The 23,563-nt window shown below is 45.5% G+C and overlaps 1 protein-coding gene across 3 annotated transcripts in view; it reads right to left on the bottom strand.

Moving 5' to 3' along the window:
- The window catches only part of MAP4K1 (mitogen-activated protein kinase kinase kinase kinase 1), a 250,064-nt gene that overhangs the window by 83,785 nt on the left and 142,716 nt on the right, over positions 1 to 23,563 (bottom strand). For all 3 annotated transcript variants that reach the window (XM_077480613.1, XM_077480595.1, XM_077480604.1), the window contains 3 exons: positions 17,730 to 17,772; positions 6,196 to 6,268; positions 5,684 to 5,815 (listed from right to left, as the gene is read on the bottom strand). In XM_077480613.1, coding sequence (XP_077336739.1) covers positions 5,684 to 5,815; positions 6,196 to 6,268; positions 17,730 to 17,772 — 248 coding nt within the window. The remainder of the gene's footprint in view (positions 1 to 5,683; positions 5,816 to 6,195; positions 6,269 to 17,729; positions 17,773 to 23,563) is intronic.

Below are 23,563 nucleotides of genomic sequence, written 5' to 3'. Positions count from 1 at the left end.
TGGCAGCAACTGAATAGGAAAAAGCCTAACTTAGTGAAAACTGACCCCATGGGGTCACCATGCATCTGTCTTGCATGTGAGTGGATCCCTTGTCCTTGACATAAAGTTAAAGGATGCCAAAGATCTACGTCCAAAATCCCCCCCATATTTGGCATATAGCCAGAAAGATTTCAGGGTGAAGGGACCACTCCCCTGGGAACAACTGCTGGCGACTCACGTAGTCCCCCTGGCAATTCTCTATTCCTGGAATGAAGACTGCCAATAAGCAAGGAACATCCCTTTCCTCCCAAGCTAGAATATGGTCCGCCAATCTACGCGCTGTGTGACCCTTAGTGCCCACTTGGCGATTGATATAGGCCACAGCTGTGCCATTGTCGGATTGGATCCTGAAAGGACAATCCCGTAACTTGAATGTTCAGGGCTTCAGAGCCAGATGTGCTGCCCGAATCTCTAGGATGTTGATGGGCAAGGCTTTTTCGGTTCTGGACCACTGTCCCTGGGCAGTTGTATTTTCCAGTACTGAAAGGTTGGCATCTGTTGTTACCACTTTCCAGGTAACTGGTATGAAGGTTTTTTCCTTCTGCAGATTCCCGGGTACCGAGCACCAACTGAGGCTCTGGAACACTTTTGGGGAGAGCCGTAAGTCTAAAGCTTGAATAATTTTGTTCCAGGATACTGTTTTGCAGTCTCTAATGGAACTGGGCATAGGTAACCGATTTGAATGAAGCCACCATCTTTCCTAACAACCTCATGCAAAGGCGAATGGAGGGATCTTCTTTTGACCTGACCACCCACACCAGCTCTCTTATGGAGTTAATCTTTGCCTGAGGCAAGAACACCTTTTTCTGGGCTTTGTCTATTATCAGACCCAAGTACTCCAGCCTTTTTAAGGAAGACTTCTCTAGTGTGAGAATTCAACCCAGATTTTTCAGGCATTTGGTTGTAATGCACACGCTTTGCTCCAAGGAGCCATCGAGTGGTCTATTAGCAATAGTTCATCTAGGTATGCCAACACTGTTATGCCCTGTGCCCTTAACCTGGCTAAAGGTGGGGTCAGAACTTTTGTAAACACCCAGGGTGCTGTAGCTAGCTCAAAGGGCAAGGCTACAAACTGAATTTGCTGCTGTTCTACACTGAACCGCAGAAACCCTTGGTGAGTGGGAAATATAGGGACATGCAGATATGCATCCCTGATTTTGATAGATGCCAGTAGTTCTCCTTTTAGGATAGAAACCACTGACTTGATTGACTCCATGAGAAAGGTGAGGATCTTGAGGAACTGATTTTGATGTATTTTACATATTTTTCGTAAAAAAATTAAAAAAAATTGCAATAAGCATATATTGTACTGTTGGTAAAAAAAATCTATGTATCCGCCCTTAATATCTTCTACCACCACTGTGCCAAGTGAAAAATAATGAAATATTAAAGCTGCTACATTAAACAAAATTGTGAATAAACTGAAATTAAACCTATAAATCAAATTAGAATAGGCAAAATTAGTAGCACTATTAAAACACAGAAATAATAATGCCATACTCCAGACACTTTCAGCAACCCTTTCTTTCATATGGCACTGAGTCACATCGGTATATGTCAGATCTAAAATTATTAATAAAGCAGTTCAAGTCTAGCTCTATGTTTAACCCCCTGGGTGCCAGATTTTTCATCAGGAAAATCCAGCGAGTTTCCCTTTGGGATAAATCCCTTACCCTATTGGACCTCCTCCAGGATGGATGGATGGTATCTATCCCACAAAATTGCAACAAAAGAAGGATCTTTATTATGTTTCTCTTTAAAATATAATGACACACTATGATGCCAGAAGCCCTTCCTTATATTAGCTAAATGTTCAGCTATACAGACTTTTAACAGTCTCTTAGTTCTACATATAGTAACCCGCATGGGCACCACATTAGATATACTACATGTGAAGAATTGCAGGTGATGAATTCCTTAATCTCAAAGGTTTCACTATCCCTGTTAGAGACTTCTGTCCTACCCCTGTTACTTATTTGGACAGTCCTACAGCATGTACATTTTCTACAGGCTAATAACCCTTTCAAATTAATTTTTAAAGTTTGTTGATTTGGGGGGGTCTAATATTTTTTTCACTATCTGGTCTCCAAAATATGGGGCTCGCCTGTATATGAGCTTGGGCTGGTTATTTAAGACGTCTCCCAAATGTCTATCCCTACATAGTATATGCCAATGTTTCCTATATATACTTTCTACTTATTTGTATTGACAGTGAAAATTGGATATAAAGCCTAATTGGTGTTGGTTATTTGAATCCTGGTCCTCAGACTTCTTCTTTAGACATACTTCTCTTGGAATTTCGGACACTTCATGAATAATTATATTCCGAGACTCCTCTGTATAACCCTTCTGCACAAATTTTTCCTTCAGAACCTGTGATTGTTGATGTAATCCTCTACCTTCGTGCAGTTACATTGGATTCTTAATATATGCCCCTTAGGTATATTTTTAATCCATGAGCAGTGGTGCCCACTATTGATCAACAAATAGCTATTATGGTCCGTGAGTTTGAAGTAAGCTTTATTAGCGAGTATCATTTCCATCTTTTTCGATATTTACATCTAAAAAAATAATGGTGGTCTCACTAATTTGATATTCCAATTTTATAATGTTGTTAATCACATTTAAACTGTCCAAAAATTCCACAACCGATTCATATGACCCCTCCCAAATAAACAGGAGGTCATCTATGAATCTTTGATAAAATTGAAGTTGTGGATATCTTTTGCTGAAGATATATCTATCTTCCCATTCTACCATAAACAGGTTGGCTAGGCTGGGAGCATATTTAGCTCCCATAGCCACGCCAACCTGTTGTAAGAAGAAATGACCATCCCAACAAAAGTAATTATGGGACATACAGTACTCCAGTGCATGTCCCAAAAACCTTTTCTGTGAATGTGGGATGTCATCTCTTCTGCTGAGTGCCCAGTTTAATGCCAAAGCTGCATCCTCATGTTGAATAATGGTGTACAGTGAGCACACATCAGCTGTTACCAAAAAAGTATTAACTGTAGCATTCAATTGGATGGCATCTCCTCCAATGATCTGATACCCTCCCTAATGTACTCCGGGTTGATTTGTTTCCTTGGGGTTAGTTCCTCAATATCTTTCAGTACTAAGTTTTTAAAACTTCAATAAAGTTAACAATTCCTTGTGTTACATAAGAGATTTTCTCTGAGGAACTACTTGGTAAACTTAAAAAAATATTTTTTTCCGGGATCATAGTGTGCCATTACATTTTAAAGAGAAACATAATAAAGATCCTTCTTTGTTACAATTTTGTGGGATAGATACCATCCATCCTTCCTGGAGGAGCTCCAATAAGGTAAGGGATTTATCCCAAAGGGAAACCCGCTGGATTTGCCTGATGAAAAGTCTGGCACCCAGGGGGTTAAACATAGAGCTAGACTTGAACTGCTTTATTAATAATTTTTGATCTGATATATACTGATGTGACTCAGTGCCATATGAAAGACATTGGGGTTGCGATCAGTGTCTGGAGTATGGCACTGAGTGTTAATTGTGTTGGGGGGGTTCTGAATTAATTGAGGGGTATGGCACTTTTCCTTGCTAACAGTATGTTGTAATTTCTTGCGACCTGATATTCGAAAAAAATTTCCAGGCGATTTTTATGCAATTTTTATAAAAATATAAAAAACTCCTTCATAATGATATTCGTATGATTTTTTGTAATAATAATTTTTATGATTTTTTACTATCAATTTAAATAGCCCCTACAGGTAACTACACTGAGGGGTCTTCATTGATTTAGGCTAAATATAGGGTACATCTATAAACAAGATTAGCTATGTATTGGTGGTTGTGACAGTTAGACTAGCTTCCTCACGCGAGGGGACCTTACCAGTGGACCTATATCGTTATTAATGTGAGAGAGACTAATGTCATTTAATGACATCAATACTCCAATACTTAAGTCCCTATGGAAATATATATGGATACCCAACATTAATAGTATGCTGTCACAATCGTGCTATTGTGGACGCTTAATGGGTACTATATATATTTTTAGATTATCACTCTGGAGTTTTATTTATTTTATAGTTATTTTTAAGTATAGGGATATTAATGCTCATCCATTAATTTAATTTATTAACTTAATAGATTAATTTTAGTTATTATCTAAGATGCTGATTCTTCTATATAATGTTCAATGATTCATTTTTAGATTGTATATACCATCACTTCAAAAGTAAGGTTGTTATTGTTTAGGTATCCTTCATGTAAGGTGGAATTAAGCTCCTACTATTGTGAAATAGTTGATATACCACCCAGTCAATGTAATTAATGTGATTTCCACTGTAGTAATGCGGCCGTGGGGACACGGAGTGTGCGTGTGCGTGGATTGAACTCAGCATAGTGCGCGTGTGCGAACTATGCGGTCACATGACTTGAAAGGGTTGATTGTAAAAGGATTAATTGATGGATCGTGTAGCCAATCCCATGAGGAAGTCTAAGTGACGAAACATGTCAGGGGCATGGCTACACAGCAATCAATCGCACTGACGTTAGACGCCGCTTATCTGAGAAGTTACACTGTTGCCGAAAGCAGATACCTGGGAGTGGGTGAGAGATATCGTTTGAGCATACACTTCAGGTCCGCTGAGGCCACAGTACACCGCTGAACCATTGTTTTTTGTTTGCTGTGTGTTATTTTGAAGGCTTTTTTTCCACTGTGCGAGATGTGTGTTTAACTAATGGAGTGTTAGTGTGATTTATTAAACTGGTTGAAACATTATCACGCTATGTGGAGCACTTATTTTATTTTTTCACATATGGAGTTACCATGATAATTATTATATGGACTAAGCGGATAATCGCTATTTAACCCAGGTGAGGGTTTAATTGCGATGAAGCCGAACACGAGAGTGGGAGGCATTATAAGTCGGTGAGTGTGTTCTTCAGAGGAAGAGGTGTCATAGGCACGTGGTGTGGTGGAAGATCGAGGAACTTAAGAAGATTGCTTTTTTGGATTATGTTACAAATTCAGGACTGTTTAAATAATTTGTCACTTATCACTGGGTGTTTTATGTTCATTCATCACGTATTTCTGTGTTTTAATTCACTACTAATTTTGCCTATTCTAATTTGATTTATAGGTTTAATTTCAGTTTATTCACAATAAGCGTATATTGATTGGTTTATAACATTTACAAAATAGAGGATAGATTTATGGCATTTTTATTACTGTTTTTTTTTTACTAGTAATGATGGTCATCAGCTAAAAATAGCCAATGATTATTGTATAAATGTCACTGGCAGGGAAGGGGTTAACACTAGGGGTCGATCAAGGGGTTAAGTGTTCCCTCTGGAGGTGTTTCCAACTGTGGGGGCAGTGTAATGACTGGGGGAGGAAACAGATCACTGTTCCTAATCAGTAGGAACAGACAATCTTGTCTATCCTCCCGAGAGAATGTTTACATTGACAGATCCCCCTTCTTTCTCTCTCAGGAGCGATCGTGGGTGGCCGGCAGACATCGCAGACACAGGCCACATACATTGGCTCCTGCGTCACGCCGTGGGCATACGCCCCCTAGTGGTCTTAAAAGTGCCCGATGTACCATGATGGTTAATAGTATGATATTTCATTGTTATTTTTCTAGATAGTAGTTTGTATGTTTACCTTAAGGGGTGTACGTGAAACATAGGGGGCTGCAGTTCAGTGAGCTCAATGGCTGTAATTCCAAGAGACCAAACATCGCACAGCTCTGTGTATCCCCCCTTCAGCTCTACTGCAGCCACTTCTGGAGCCATCCTAAAAAATTGGAAAAAACATCTGAAGAGAATGCACAATTAAAGGTAATTATACTCAAGTTAAAATCAATTCTGTAGCTTTTACCCTTTCAGTCTGAATAGTCGTGAGCTATTTAGTTTTCCTTCCTACAGATTAGTCATAAGAAATTACGATTATGATGCACTTACAAAGTAATTATCAAGAATGAATAGGCGCCTTGTTCAACAGGCTTGTCTTGATATTCTGCTCTTATAGACACTCTCTAGGCTGGCAAGCAGAACTGGTTTTAATTAATTTGGCAGTGCATAGAAAAAGGGCAATGTCCAAAGTGCAGAAATTTGTGGCAACCAATCAAATTTACCGAACAATCTGTCTAGTTTTATTTTATTTTAGTACATTACCAGTAAGGTGTTCCAATGAAGGAGTTTCTCCGGGCAAAGGTTGCTGTGAGCTGAGCTGAAATTCCAAAATCAGCTGCAAAAATAAGATATTACCAGTTAAATTGCAGGTGTGCCCACTGAAAGATTGAAACAGGTATCCCCATTGGAAGATCTGGCCCCCTGTTTCAGTGTGATCTTAAAATTTTGGATTTTCTCTCACTTTGTTTCAGTGACAATAGTCTTAAACACAAGCAAGGAGCAGAAATCTCCCCAGCAGGGACACAAACAGCAATAAAAACTGCCCATGAGCAATGACCTGTAATAAAATCAACTTCTGGATTTTAGAAACATGTCTAATGCTTTCCTCTTCAACCACCAGTATACAAAAGACATGTGCCAACTAGGGATGTAGGGATGAGCCGAAACCTCCCCCCCCCCCCCCCCATTCGGTTTGCACCAGAACATGCGAACAGGCAAAAAATTTGTTCAAACACGCAAACACCGTTCAAGTCTATGGGACACGAACATTAATAATAAAAAGTACTAATCTTAAAGGCTTATATGCATGGTATTGTCTTAAAAAGTGTTTGGGGACCTGCCTCAGGGGACATGTATCAATGCAAGAAAAAGTCTAAAAAACTTTTTTTTTCGGGAGCAGCGATTTTAATAATGCTTAAAGAAAAACAATAAAAGTGTAATACTCCTTTAAATTTCGTACACGGGGGGGGGGGGGGGGGGTGGTGTCTATAGTATGTCTGTAAAGGGGCCCATGTTTCCCGTGTTTAGAACAGTCTGACAGCAAAATGACATTTCTAAAGGTAAAAAAGTCATTTAAAACTACTCGTAGCTACAAAGAATTGTCGGTCCACAATACACATAAACTCCACTGCTCATTAAAGCTAAAAAATGTCCATGTGTGTGTGTCCATGGACACATAGGCTAACATAAAGTTGAGTTTATGGGCTTTTAAAAAAAAATACCCAAACTCCAATAAACTGCAGTTTATGAGCTCCGGTGTGCATGGAGCCTAAAAGTTCATTGATAAAAACGGCATGGGGATTTCCCCACAGGGGAACCCCGAACCAAAATTAAACAAAAAAACGTGTGGGGGTCCCCCTAAATTCCATACCAGGCCCGTCAGGTCTGGAGAGAGTGCCCCCCATCCTGAACCTTACCAGGCCACATGCCCTCAACATTAGGAGGGTGCTTTGAGGTAGCCCCTCAAAGCACCTTGTCACCATGTTGATGGGGAGAAGGGCCCCATCCCCACAATCCTTGCCCAGTGGTTGTGGGGGTCTGCGGGCGGGGGGCTTGTCAGAATCTGGAAGCCACCTTTAACAAGGGGACCCCTGGATCCTTCCCCCCTGTGTGATTTGGTAATGGGGTACAAATATACCCCTACCATTTCACAAAAAAAGTGACAAAAAGGTTAAAAAAGACAAGAGACAGTTTTTGACAAGTCATTTATTAAACTCTTCTTCTTTCATCTTCTTTCTTCTGGTCTTCCTTCCGTGTTCTTCTTGTTTCTTCATCTTCTTCTTCATCTTCTTCTGGGCTTCTCGTCCCTCATCTTGCTCCGGCTTCTTCTCCGCGCCATCCACACGATCCGCCACTATGGGAGTCTCCGTGCATCAGAGGAGGATACCGGGTGGCAGAAGAATCGAAGCGTCACGTGGCTGAAGACTGCCACGGAGGCAGATCGCGCAGACGGCGCAGAGAAGAAGCCGGAGTAAGATGCAGGACTAGAAGAGCGGAGGAAGAAGAAGATAAAGAAGAAGATGGAGAAGAAGAAGTTGGAGAAACAAGAACATGGAAGGAAGACCAGAAGAAAGAATATGAAAGAAGAAGAATTTAATAAAAGGACTTGTCAAAAACTGTCTCTAGTCTTTTTTAACCTTTTTGTCACTTTTTAGTGAAATGGTAGGGGTACTTTTGTACCCCATTACCAATTCACACGGGGGGTGGGATCTGGGGGTCCCCTTTCGGCTTCCGGATTCCGATAAGCCCCCGTCCGCAGACCCCCACAACCAAGGGTTGTGGGGATGAGGCCCTGAAGGGTCTGGTATGGATTTTTAAGGGGACCCCCACATCATTTTTTTTTTAAATTGGCGAGGGGTTCCCCTTAATATCCATACCAGACCTGAAGGGCCTGGTATGGAATTTAGGGGGACCAGGGGCGTACCTAGAGCATTTGGCACCCAGGGCCCATCCTATATCTGGCACCCCCCCCCCAACTGTAAAAACACCCACAAAAAAAACACCCTCCTCTGCCAAGATCAGTGTTTTTTAATTCTGCTTTCTTTTTTAAATGGCGCTGTTGGCTGACACTGTGACACTGTGCTGTCGCTTCCAGTTTTCTACATCGGAGACCTGATCAAAGGCAAATTCGGCTTTGTTCGGGTCTCTGGCCAGCTGGCTGGTGGCTCAAGTCTGCGGGTGGGATGGGAGACCTGGGCGGAGCTGTGGGGGGATGGGGACGTCCCCTCCCGCTCCTTGTAATAACAGCCGATGCTGTTCATCCATGGTAGCCAGTGACAATAGACGGGACAGGACAGAGGTGTCAGCAGATGCCACATTTTTGGACAGATTGTGCCAAGGTCAGGAAAGTGGAGAGCTGGACTGGAGCTGCTATGAGGGAGACATCAGAGTGATACAGCTGACAATACAAAGTATGGCCCATATCTACTGTCCTCAGGGACAGATCTGATCCAGATATCCCACTGTATGGCGATCTCTGGATCGGATCTGTCCCTGGGGACAGCATTGGCATTGATGATTTGATTCAGATTTGTGAACGGACCTGCTGACAAGGCGTGTTGCTTGCTGGACTGTGGATGGGATCTGATGGCCGCAGGGAAGATGGCAAGATGCCGCTGTGACCTGCTGCTTGCTGGATGGATCTGATGGCTGCAAGATGTGGGTGTAAGTCCCCCCCTTTATCAGACCAGCTCATCTACTCTATACCTGGTTTGTGAACACAGCAACACCACCCCCCCTTACCAGGTAAGCTCACAGCTCAGCTACTATAGGTGGGTGGTAGACACACAGCAATATACAGCACACACATGCATTCTGCAACCTGTATACAGCACATGCCTGCATTCTGCAACCTGTATACAGCACACGCCTGCATTCTGCAACCTGTATACAGCACACGCCTGCATTCTGCAACCTGTATATAGCACATGCCTGGATTCTGCAACCTGTATACAGCACATGCCTGGATTCTGCAACCTGTATACAGCACATGCCTGGATTCTGCAACCTGTATACAGCACATGCCTGGATTCTGCAACCTGTATACAGCACATGCCTGGATTCTGCAACCTGTATACAGCACACGCCTGGATTCTGCAACCTGTACATAGCACACGCCTGCATTCTGCAACCTGTACATAGCACACGCCTGTATTCTGCTACCTGTATATAGCACAAATCTGGATTCTGCAACCTGTATACAGCACATGTCTGGATTCTGCAACCTGTATACAGCACACACCTGGATTCTGCAACCTGTATACAGCACACGCCTGCATTCTGCAACCTGTATACAGCACACGCCTGCATTCTGCAACCTGTATACAGCACACGCCTGCATTCTGCAACCTGTATACAGCACACGCCTGCATTCTGCAACCTGTATACAGCACACGCCTGCATTCTGCAACCTGTATACAGCACACGCCTGCATTCTGCAACCTGTATACAGCACACGCCTGCATTCTGCAACCTGTACATAGCCCACGCCTGCATTCTGCAACCTGTACATAGCCCACGCCTGGATTCTGCAACCTGTACATAGCCCACGCCTGGATTCTGCAACCTGTACATAGCACACGCCTGCATTCTGCAACCTGTACATAGCAAATGCCTGTATTCTGCTACCTGTATATAGCACAAATCTGAATTCTGCAACCTGTATACAGCACACACCTGGATTCTGCAACCTGTATACAGCACACACCTGGATTCTGCAACCTGTATACAGCACACGCCTGCATTCTGCAACCTGTATACAGCACACGCCTGCATTCTGCAACCTGTACATAGCACACGCCTGCATTCTGCAACCTGTACATAGCCCACGCCTGCATTCTGCAACCTTTACATAGCACACGCCTGCATTCTGCAACCTGTACATAGCACACGCCTGCATTCTGCAACCTGTACATAGCAAATGCCTGTATTCTGCTACCTGTATATAGCACAAATCTGAATTCTGCAACCTGTATACAGCACACGCCTGGATTCTGCTACCTGTATATAGCACAAATCTGGATTCTGCAACCTGTATACAGCACACGCCTGCATTCTGCAACCTGTATACAGCACACGCCTGCATTCTGCAACCTGTATACAGCACACACCTGCATTCTGCAACCTGTACATAGCACACGCCTGCATTCTGCAACCTGTACATAGCAAATGCCTGTATTCTGCTACCTGTGTATAGCACAAATCTGAATTCTGCAACCTGTATACAGCACACACCTGGATTCTGCAACCTGTATACAGCACACACCTGGATTCTGCAACCTGTATACAGCACACGCCTGCATTCTGCAACCTGTATACAGCACACGCCTGCATTCTGCAACCTGTACATAGCACACGCCTGCATTCTGCAACCTGTACATAGCCCACGCCTGCATTCTGCAACCTGTACATAGCACACGCCTGCATTCTGCAACCTGTACATAGCACACGCCTGCATTCTGCAACCTGTACATAGCACACGCCTGCATTCTGCAACCTGTACATAGCAAATGCCTGTATTCTGCTACCTGTATATAGCACAAATCTGAATTCTGCAACCTGTATACAGCACACGCCTGGATTCTGCTACCTGTATATAGCACAAATCTGGATTCTGCAACCTGTATACAGCACACGCCTGCATTCTGCAACCTGTATACAGCACACGCCTGCACTCTGAAACCTGTATACAGCACACGCCTGCATTCTGCAACCTGTATACAGCACACGCCTGCATTCTGCAACCTGTATACAGCACACGCCTGCATTCTGCAACCTGTACATAGCACACGCCTGCATTCTGCAACCTGTACATAGCAAATGCCTGTATTCTGCTACCTGTATATAGCACAAATCTGAATTCTGCAACCTGTATACAGCACACACCTGGATTCTGCAACCTGTATACAGCACACACCTGGATTCTGCAACCTGTATACAGCACACGCCTGCATTCTGCAACCTGTATACAGCACACGCCTGCATTCTGCAACCTGTACATAGCACACGCCTGCATTCTGCAACCTGTACATAGCCCACGCCTGCATTCTGCAACCTGTATACAGCACACGCCTGCACTCTGCAACCTGTATACAGCACACGCCTGCATTCTGCAACCTGTATACAGCACACGCCTGCATTCTGCAACCTGTATACAGCACACGCCTGCATTCTGCAACCTGTACATAGCACACGCCTGCATTCTGCAACCTGTACATAGCAAATGCCTGTATTCTGCTACCTGTGTATAGCACAAATCTGAATTCTGCAACCTGTATACAGCACACACCTGGATTCTGCAACCTGTATACAGCACACACCTGGATTCTGCAACCTGTATACAGCACACGCCTGCATTCTGCAACCTGTATACAGCACACGCCTGCATTCTGCAACCTGTACATAGCACACGCCTGCATTCTGCAACCTGTACATAGCCCACGCCTGCATTCTGCAACCTGTACATAGCACACGCCTGCATTCTGCAACCTGTACATAGCACACGCCTGCATTCTGCAACCTGTACATAGCACACGCCTGCATTCTGCAACCTGTACATAGCAAATGCCTGTATTCTGCAACCTGTATATAGCACAAATCTGAATTCTGCAACCTGTATACAGCACACGCCTGGATTCTGCTACCTGTATATAGCACAAATCTGGATTCTGCAACCTGTATACAGCACACGCCTGCATTCTGCAACCTGTATACAGCACACGCCTGCACTCTGCAACCTGTATACAGCACACGCCTGCATTCTGCAACCTGTATACAGCACACGCCTGCATTCTGCAACCTGTACATAGCACACGCCTGCATTCTGCAACCTGTACATAGCAAATGCCTGTATTCTGCTACCTGTATATAGCACAAATCTGAATTCTGCAACCTGTATACAGCACACACCTGGATTCTGCAACCTGTATACAGCACACACCTGGATTCTGCAACCTGTATACAGCACACGCCTGCATTCTGCAACCTGTATACAGCACACGCCTGCATTCTGCAACCTGTACATAGCACACGCCTGCATTCTGCAACCTGTACATAGCCCACGCCTGCATTCTGCAACCTGTACATAGCACACGCCTGCATTCTGCAACCTGTACATAGCACACGCCTGCATTCTGCAACCTGTACATAGCAAATGCCTGTATTCTGCTACCTGTATATAGCACAAATCTGAATTCTGCAACCTGTATACAGCACACGCCTGGATTCTGCTACCTGTATATAGCACAAATCTGGATTCTGCAACCTGTATACAGCACACGCCTGCATTCTGCAACCTGTATACAGCACACGCCTGCATTCTGCAACCTGTACATAGCACACGCCTGCATTCTGCAACCTGTACATAGCACACGCCTGGATTCTGCAACCTGTACACACCCCCCCCCCATCAGGTTAGCTACACTATACCTACTACACAGCAACCCCCCTTCTATGACAGAGCAGCACAGTAAGGATGCCAGGACAGACACACTCCTCCAACGTCTTCTCACAGCTCACACATCCCCTATTACCAGCTCACCTCGGATCTCGGCTTCTGCTAGGGAGGTTTAGACTCTGGAAGATGATGTGGACACAGTGTGTAACAGTAACCACCCCTGCACTGAATGATGACACACTCAGCTCGGCTGCTCAGCAGTGGTGGGTGGAGCTAGCAGGGGAAAACAGAAACTAGACCATACTATTTCGGCCGCAGTGCTGGGGGTGTTCCAGCTCACAAAAAACTCACAAAAAACTGAGCAGCCAGAGCCAGGGATTCCCTTCAGGATTATGTCAGACTGTCTGAGTGCAGAGTGAACCCCATAGCAATGCCACCCAGCCACTTACACCCCCCTCAATGTGTGGCACCTGGGGCAGAACGCCCCCCCTGCCCCCTGCTTGGTACGCCCCTGAGGGGGTCCCCCACGCATTTTTTTAAAAAATTTTGGTTCGGGGTTCCCCTGTGGGGAAATCCCCATGCCATTTTTATCAATGAACTTTTATGTGTATTGCGGACCGACAATTCATTGTAGCCGCGAGTAGTTTTAAAATACTTTTTTTTCTTTAGAAATTTCATTTTGCTGTCAGACTGTTCTAAACACAGGAAACATGCGCCCCTTTACAGGCATACTATAGACACCCCCCAGGTATGAAATTTTAAGGAATATTACACTTTTATTGTTTCACTTTAAGCATTATTAAAATCACTGCTCTGGAAAAACTGCCGTTTTTAAAACTTTTTTTTACATGTCCCCTGGGGCAGGACCCAGGGGCCCAAACACTTTTTATGACAATACTATGCATATAAGCCTTTAAAATTAGCACTTTTGATTTCTCCTATAGACTTTTAAAGGGTGTTCCGCGGCTTTCAAATTTGCGGCAAACACCCAAAATTGTTCGCTGTTCGGCGAACTGGCGAGCAGCCAATGTTCGAGTCGAACATGAGTTTGACTCGAACATAAAGCTCATCCCTGGTGCCAACCCTTGGCTGGTACTCTTTGGAGCGACCTAAATTGAAAACCCATTTATCTTTTTTGAATCAATACCTGTCCAGCATGCCACACGTCTTCCGCAATATAGCAAAAAGAACTTAAGGCCGGCAATAATGAAGTAAATTTCTTCCCTTGGTTGCAGGAAAGAAATTAGCTTGATTCCCCCATCAATATAGACAGTGTTGATGCGGGAATCCATCCTGCTGGGCCATTGTCTTCTCCTAGCAGGGGAAGGCGGGGCAAGCCCTTCGCTGCCAGAAGACAGTGAGCATCACTAGTGGCTACAGCAGCCGCTTACGGTAATCGTAAGTGAATCGGGCAGGGCAGTTGCACCCAAGTTGATCAATCAATTGAGCCTGCCCACTAATGGTTTGAATCTCGGCCGGTTCAACTGGAAGATTCAATCTGTGTATGGCCAATCTAAAGCAGAACTTATCTATATCTAAGCACCACAGACTGAAAATGCTATTTAATGTTTAATATTCAAAGCAAACTCATCCATCTACCCATCCATTCATGTCTCTATGCTTTATTTTGATGAGAAATTACAGAAAAACAACCCCCTAGCACAGGGGTCAGCAACCTTTTTTACACTTAAGGGCCATTCAACTGCTAATAAATGAAGTTGGGGGGGTGGGGGATACAGAGGTGGCTGTGGACAGGGGCGATACTAAGGTGGCTGTGGACAGGTGGGTACACAGAGGTGGCTGTGGACATGGGGGGGTACAGAGGTGGCTGTGGTCGGGGGGATAGTGGCGTCACTAGGGTTGGTGTCACCCGGCGCGGTAAAATATGTCACCCCCCCCCCCCCCGCCTAGGCTGCTCACACCTTGCAGGCAGCGCACGGTCACGGGGCGCACCCAAAGCCAGCCACTGTATATGATAGTATAGGGTGGTATAGTGACAGGTTAGGGTAGTATAGGGTGGTATAGTGACAGGTTAGGGTAGTATAGAGTGGTATAGTGACAGGTTAGGGTAGTATAGAGTGGTATAGTGGCAGGTTGGGGTGGTATGGGGTAGGTTGGATTGGTATATTGGCAGGTTGGGGTGGTACAGAGCAGGTTGGGGTGGTACAGGGCAGGTTGGGGTGGCACAGGGCAGGTTGGGGTGGTGCAGGGCAGATTCGAGGTGGTACTGGGCAGGTTGGAGGTGGTACAGGGCAGTTTTGGGGTGGCACAGGGCAGTTTTGGGGTGGTACAGTGCAGGTTGGGGTGGCACAGGACAGGTTGGGATGGCACAGGGCAGGTTGGGGGTGGCGCAGGGAAGTTTGCGGTGGTACAGGGCAGGTTGGGGGTGGTACAGGGCAGGTTGAGGGTGGTACAGGGCAGGTTGAGGGTGGCACCCGGCAGTTTGGAGGTGGTACAGGGCAGGTTGGAGGTGGCACAGGGCAGTTTGAGGGTGGTACAAGCAGTTTGGGGGTGGTACAGGGCAGGTTGGGGTGGCACAGGGCAGTTTGGGGGTGGTACATGGCAGGTTGGGGGTGGTACAGGGCAGGTTGGAGGTGGCACAGGGCAGTTTGGGGTGGTACAGGGCAGGTTGGGGTGGTACATGGCAGGTTATGGTGCTACAGGGCAAGTTGGGGGTGGTACAGGGCAGGTTGGGGTTGGAACAGGGCAGTTTAGGGTCACACAGGGCAGGTTGGGGGTGACACAGGGCAGGTTTGGGGTGGTACAAGGCAGGTAGGGATGTGTGACAATGTGCTGTGCAGTAACTTACAGCATACCTCTGATTACCTCATGCTTGCAGATGAAGACCCGGGCGGGTGGGCGGGGCTGCTGTGTCCTCGGGTCTAACTCCTTCAGCTGTGGGATCCGCATGAAGGGGTCTGTGGGAGGAGTGGAGGAGGCAGCCACACCCCCAGCTCCGCCCATCTAATCCGACTGCCATGGGAGCTATTGGAGATCCTGGCCTGAGTGACAGCTGGGGAGTGTTATAGGCAGCCTCCCCCCTGTCCCCCGCACGGCTGAATGCCCTGCTCGCACCGCTCCAAGCTATAGCTTTTGGTGACTGCCCTGGTGTCACCCCTCTGGTGGGTGTCACCCAGTGTGGGCCGCACCCCCCGCACCGCTATAGTAACGCCACTGGGGGGGATACAAAGGTGGCTGTAGACCGGGGGGATACAAAGGTGGCTGTAGACCGGGGGTACACAGAGGTGGCTGTAGACCAGGGGGGGTACGGGGGGTACACAGAGGTGGCTGTAGACAGGGGGTGTACAGAGGTGGCTGTGGACGGGGGATACAAAAGTGGCTGTGGACAGGAGGGTATACAGAGGTGGCTGTGGACAGGGGGGTACACAGAGGTGGCTGTGGACAGGGGGGTACACAGAGGTGGCTGTGGACAGGGGGGTACAGAAGTGGCTGTGGACAGGGGGGGATACAGAGGTGACTGTGGACAGGGGGGGATACAGAGGTGACTGTGGACAGGGGGGATACAGAGGTGGCTGTGGATGGGGGGGATAAAGAGGTGGCTGTGGATAGGGTGGGGCAGAGGGTACAGAGGCGACTGTGGACAGGGGGATACAGAGGTGGCTGTGGATGGGGGGTACAGTAGTGGCTGCCGACGGGGGAGATACAGAGGTGACTGGGGGGTACAGTGGTGGCTGCTGACAGGGAGGGATACAGAGGTGACTGGGGGGTACAGTGGTGGCTGTAAACGGGGGGTACAGTGGTGGCTGTGGATGGAGAGTGCAACTTGGCACTCACGTGACTCACCGCCTCTCTCTGCTTCTTGTCTGACAATTCAGCAGGCGTGGCCGAGAATTACTTCAGTCAGGAGGGAAGGAGAGAGGCGAGGAGTCATCTGATCACCAAGTGGCACTCTTAATGAGGTATATGGCTGCAGTTCTATCATATAACAGACACTTTTGCAGATAACAGTATTAAAACATCCAATGGCTTGTCCAATGGCCACATGCTCGTGAATCAATCCCAGACACTGACGGGTTAGGGATTTAGCGGCAGCCAGCGGGTTGCCGACCCCTGCCCTAGCATTTCTAGCTGCATCCATCTTGAGTGACAGATGATTCATTTAGAATTTACTTCCTGGAATCCATCTGGCCTTAGCACAGGCATGCAGGCAGGTGGAATTGCCTAGCTGAGAAAGCCCCTCTTCCAGATGTCCATTAAGACTTTTGGGATATATGACATCATTTTAGCCTAGGCCAGAAACTAGGAAGCAACCGAAGAAAGGTAAAAAAAGTAAATATAGTATACCCTCCTATTTATTTACTAAGGCTTGAAGCATAAGGATTAAACATAGTTATTGCTGACTAAGAGTTTAGTTCTGCTTTAACAGAGGTTTAAGCACTTTTACACTTCCAAAACTGGAAGCTGAAGATACACTTGAAATCTTTTTATGTTTATGCCACTGTGGCCTTAAAGTGGAACTTCACTCAAAAGGGGAAGTTACGCTCTTCCTCCTCCTTGCCCCTTTTATGACCTATTTGTCATATTTTTCTCTTCTGGGGATGGGGGGAGCAGGTAACTGGTTTTAAGAAGTACACACCCCCAATTCTGGTGCCGGGGTCTGAAAACTGGTGAAAAACCAGCTTGGGTGAGGACAGCGCTAGATCCCTGGACAGGTGACTGTCAGTTTTTGTAGCTGCTAATTAATTTTCATGCTAATGACTGAAGCTCCTCTTTGACCTAATCAAGTGTGGTATAAACAGTAAATTGCATTTTTTGATTGGTTTCTTTTTATTACACAAAATTTTTCTTCACTTTTTTTTTTTTTTTCGCATCAAAAATCTCACTGACTTTTCTGAAGAGCTGGTAAAACCTAAAAATCTGGCAATCAGCAATATGCACTTACCTAGTTTAACATCTCCATTGTCATTTAGAAGGATATTGGCTCCCTAGAATAAGAGCAAAACATCACTTAGTACTTTATTCCATGGCTTCTGATCTAAAATTAACTACACACAGGTACATTTCAAAGAGATCTAGCCGTCACTGCAACTGCAGTTGAGAAACATTATTTTACCACTCACATTGGTACTTCTAAACTACCCAACCCATGTGTAAAGGCAGCTTTAGCGGTAGTATAATTTTATAACCTATAATATCCAAGTAAAGGATAGAACACCAACATGTCATAAAAAATAAAAACAATTAAAAAACAGAATCACAGAGTTGGAGAAAGGATTATGTCAGTATTTTGTTGGACCATTTTTTGCTTTAAATTACAGCCTTTAGTCTGTTGGGATCCGTCTCTACTAACGTTGCACATCTAGACTTTGCAATATTTGCCCACTCTTATTTGCAGAACTGCTCAAGTTCAGTTAAATTTGGTGACCATTTGTGGACTGCAGTCTTCAATTAATTCCACTGATCTGGTTTAAGTCTGTGCTCTGACTAAGCCATGCAAGGACATTCACCTTTTTCTCATTCAACCACTGTGTGGTAATTTTTGCTGTGTGCTTTGGGTCATTGTCCTGTTGGAAGATAAACCATCTTTCCCAATGACAACTTTCTGGCAGAGGGCCGCAGATTTTCCTCAAGAATTTGACAGTGTTTTGCCCCATTCTATTTTTAAAATTTTTCCTTCTATCCTGACAAGTGCTCCAGTCCCTGCTGCAGAGAAACATCCCCTCAACAGGATGTTACCACCTCCATGCTTTACTGTAGGAATGGTGTTATTTGGATGGTGAGCTGTGTTGGATTTACGCCAGACATATCGCTTGGAGTTGAGGCCAAATCATTAAATTTTAGTCTCATCTTACCACCTTAAATGTACCTTGAAGGTTCTAAGGCCACATGGAAAACCTTAGTTAAACTTACCACTAACGGTATCTCTACGAGTCTTTCAGGACAGCACCTGAAGAGAGAGCACAGCTCCACCCACTTCCCAGGAAACACTGCAGTCATTTCTTTAAAGCCTGGACACTTCCACCATGGCCTCAGTAGTTATGGAGCACCTCCAACCATGCTGAAAATATATAAGCAGAACAGCAATAACACCATATTAACATTCATAAACAAGGGAGGGTCATCCGTGCTGTCCTGAAAGACTCGTAGAAATACCGTTACCAGTAATTCTAACTAAGGTTTTCTCACCTTGTCTTTCAGGACAGCACCTGGAGATGATAAGCAAGTACTTACCTCTTAGGGTGGGACCACTGCCTGCAGGAACTTCCTGCCAAACGATTGCTCTACTGCCAAGAGCAGGTCCATCCTTTAGTGACACACAAAGGTGGAGAAACTGGCCCATGTGGCCTCCTTGCAGATTCGCCCTGGTGAAGCCCCAGGATGTTGCTACAGAACCGAGATGAATGGGCCACTACCCCTGCGTGGGGTTCGACTTCCGCAGCCCTATAAGCTTTGTGGATAGCCAATATGGCCCTTTAGCTGCTCTAACCAGTGTTCTAAATTTCTGGCAATGACTGTTGATGTCATTGCTGGTTTGAGATTAACTATAGTAGAATCCAAAGCCTTTTTTAACAAGAAATCAGCTTTCTTGTCCATAGTGTTCTTCAAGACCCCCATGTCCTCAAAAGCTACATCTGTGTTTCGCGATACTTGTGACAAAGTTGCGTCAAGCTTAGGCCTCTTATTCCAAACTTGCACGCTATCTTCAGCAAAAGGAAAACACCTTTTAAGAGACCTGGAAAAAAGGGGGTCCCTCTCTGGGTCATTCCACTCCCTTTTTATAGCCTCTGTCAACACTTTGTGTACCAAGAACACCCGATGTTTCACCTCATCCATACCCTGATACATTTTGTCATGTAGGGGCAATTGGGTCTTATCCTCCTTGATGTTGATGGTAGTATGTATGGTTTTCAATAGGTCATCTACCTCTTCCAAGGGCTACCCATAACAGGAGGAAGAAACCTCCTTTTCTTCGCCTTCCCCCTCGTCTGACCCTGAAGACATACTTCTCTCCTCCGACTCACTCACCACTCTACGAGTAGCAGAGGACATGTGAGGGCTGGACGGTGAACCACCTGTTGGTTGTGCCACCGGACGTTTATCCAGATAGGAGCGGAAGGACTGGAAAGTGTCTTCCAACTCCTTCTGAAATGAAGTGAGGATCTCACTAGGTTGGGCAGAAGGCACTTCCCCTCTCTGACCAAATCTGCTATGCAGGACCTGCACAAAGGTTTGGTCCAAGAATCCCTAAGGGAAGCCTTACATGAGGCACATTGTTTCTGGGGGGGGGGGGACGTGCTTTGTCTTTTCTTTACCTTTTGTCTGAAAAAACACCAAGCAGACAAAATATACCATAAATAAACCCTGCAGATTAGATCTTCTCCCCAGCAGACCCATAGACAGTCAGCGATACAATATACCCCATAACATCACTGCTGTAAATCATACTTCCCCATATATATCACCTGAGGAGTGTGATGCAGGCTCTCTCTCCCCCCCTCCATCAGGGGAGGAAGAGAGGGAAAAAACAAGCATAGCCCAGGTCGAATTAACAGAGGCCACTGCCTCTCCTGTCTGGGTCTAGCTTGTGCCTGTGGCTCCTGCTCCCACCACCGCTGCCGGTTCCTCTGGCTCCATTTCTCCCAGGGTTCCAGCAGACGTCCAGCGCCTTTTATTTCAAATTTTAGTGGTACTTCCATCGCTGCAAGGACCAGAAATTGCCCCCGTGAGGCTGCTTCCCCCTCCTGTGTTCCAGCGGCCGGAACCGGAAGCCACTGCACACCACCGGAAGTCCCGCCCCATCCAGCAGTGACGTCACCCGCCACTAAGGACCCGGAAGAGAGAGTAGGCCTAGAAGCCAGAGAGCCTAGTGCAGTCACTGCACTCCTTCCACGCCCCATGGTCTATCGGCGTGGGACCCTCCGCCGGCCTCTGCCCTCGCCGGGCTCAAAAAAGGGAAAGACACTGGAACACCCCCCACCAGTCAGGGGGTGTTAGGCTGGCCAGCAGACAAGAAAACACCAGGTATGTCCTAATCCTTCTCTACGTGGAGAGAGCTCAGCACACCCCTGGTGCCCTGCAGCGCTTCCAACATGGATGGAGGAAAGACTACAACTGAGGCCATGGTGGAAATGTCCAGGCTTTAAAAAAACGAGTGCAGCGTTTCCTGGGAAGTGGGTAGAGCTGCGCTCTCTCTCTAGGTACTGTCCTGAAAGACGAGGTGAGAAAAATGTGTTGTGGTCTTTTCTATACCCGCTGTATGCACTGTATTTAGGTTTAAATTACACTGTAACCAAGAAAACTAGCTAAGCACCCCTAATCATGGCTTGCCTTGAGATCATTTAAAGAGAACCAGAGTCAAGAATAGGCATTTGTAAGAAATTGTATGGGAAGTTTGTTCAATAGTTTACACATTGAAGCCTATTCCTTTTTTTCTACTGCACGCTAGTAAATAAATGTATAGTTATCATTTGCTACAGAAGCCTATGCCCTTGTTCTCCTTTGGAGGCCAAAGATAAAACATTCAGAAAATTCTTGAGTTAAGATACTGCTCTAGGTCAACATGCCTCGTGTTTCCTTTCAGTTTGAGTACACAGCTCCTCTTCTGTAGGCTGCAAGTTTGTAATGCGGATTGTTAACATTTATAAATTATTACAAGTTGTATTTAGATATGTAGTCTGTCTCCGATTTCTGTCTGACTTCTTTTGCTTTGGATTTTTGCTGTGTATTGTTTGGACTGCATTTGTACAGTGCTTATCCTCATCATTGGCCTCTTACTTGTCTGGAATCTATACTCTGTTAATCTGCGCCTGGCCTTCAGACAGCTGATTCTGCTATTTCTGCTGTTTAAACGAATTATCTCTATAAGGCCATAAGCTGGCAATACAATAGTAGAATTTTGTTAAAATTAGTTTTATTTTAAGAATATTTGTTTGATTCTTTCATCATTATTGGGATCAAATATTTAGTTTTGAAAATTCAAACGTGCAGAATGGAACATTTTTCTCTAATTAATTTCTAACATTTTATGGCTTTTTTTGGTTTGGTTAAAGTGTAACTAAAGGCACATTTTTTGATAGAGTGGAGAGGGAATAGAAGATTTGTTAATTTGTATTGCCACCTGGGCCCCTGTTAGCCCTTGTACACACGGTCGGACATTCCGACAACCAAATCCGTTGGATTTTGTCCGTCGGATTTTGTCAGACGAATTTTGTCCGAAACTGTTGCATACACATGGTCGGACAAAGTTGTCGGAAAATCCGATCGTTCAGAACGTGATGACGTTATTTCGTTACGATGGGACTACGTTCAGGCTAGTAGCCAATAGCTTTGGTGTAGGAATTTGATCTGAGCATGCGTGGCACTTTGTCCGATCGGAATTCTCTACACATGATCGGACAAAGTCCGATCGGATCATGTTGTCGGAAAATATTACCGACAAGTTGGAAAACTTGGTCCGTCGGATAATCCAATGGAAACAGTCCGATGAAGACCACACACAGTCTGATTATCCGACAAAACGCCCCGATCGGACACATTCCGTCTGAATCTCCGACCGTGTGTACAAGGGCTTAGGGAGATTCATCTGCTCTATTTGTCCTGTTTAACTATTATCATTAAAGTTAAAGGAAAAGAAAATAACACATTTTCGGTTGTCCCCTGAGAACTAATAGAGGGGAAATCTTTCAATGGGGACACTAGTTCTGACAGTCTAGGGGTCCCCAAGGGATTCGCTTAATTATCCAGGGATTGTCTCTCACTTCCTGTTTTGGCTATGGGACAGGAAGTGAAGGTAAATCTTCCCATCAAATGTAGTGAGAATTTTTGTGCACATTTTCATACAAATGCTTGTATGAAAATATACTAGTGTATGGGCAATCTTAACCACTTGCCTCCTGCCCATTGTCAAATGATGGAGGGACAGTGTGGCTCTTGTTCTGGGAGGACGTCATATGACAGCACCCCAGACCAGTCACCATCGTGCAGCAACTATGGCAGCACCGTGATGCTAGGACAATGCACAACCCTGATGTCTGTAAAGAGCCACGGTTCTTTAACCATGTGATCAGCTGTGTCACATGAAAATAAGGAAGTGCCGGGAATCATTTCTCCTCGGCTCACACTGAGAGTGTTTGGTGAGGAGTGCCGATCAGCGGCATCTCCTCACAGGGGATGCCAGGTAAGGTAATCAAGGCACTGATCATCAGTACCCCGATTACAGGAAAGCCCCAGCAGTGCCACCGATCAGTGCCACCGATCAGTGCCACCAGTGCCCATAAGTGATGCCAATCAGTGCCTGCTCATATGTGCTGCCCATCAATACTCAGCAGTGCCTCCCATCAGTGCCCCTCAGTGCTGCCCATCAGTGCCACCTGTCAGTGCCCATCAGTGTGGCAAATTAGTGCCTCCTCATTAGGGCCCATAAGTGCCACCTCATCAGTGCTCCCTTAGCGCACATCAGTGAAGGAGAAAAATTACTTATTTACGACATTTACTGACAGAAACTAAGAAAAAAACATTATTTTTTTTCACATTTTTGTAAAAAATAAAAATCTCAGCAGTGATTAAATACCACTTAAAGAAAGCTCTATTTGTGTTGATAAAAAGATAAAAAAATAAATTTGGGTACAATGTTGCATGACCGCGCCATTGTCATTCAAAGTGTGACAGTGCTAAAAGCTAAAAAATGGCTTGGGCAAGAAGGGGGTGAAAGTGCCCTGTATTGAGGTGGTTGAGCTGGGTGCCAAAATGTGTCTAGTTATGTAGGAACCAGACACA

Source organism: Lithobates pipiens, unplaced genomic scaffold, assembly GCF_037356315.1.
Source record: "Lithobates pipiens isolate NorthernLeopardFrog02 unplaced genomic scaffold, aLitPip1_a1.2 Scaffold_1, whole genome shotgun sequence".
Taxonomy (NCBI): domain Eukaryota; kingdom Metazoa; phylum Chordata; class Amphibia; order Anura; family Ranidae; genus Lithobates; species Lithobates pipiens.
Note: the sequence above shows the minus strand (reverse complement) of the source record. Positions and strands in the feature narration are given on the sequence as shown.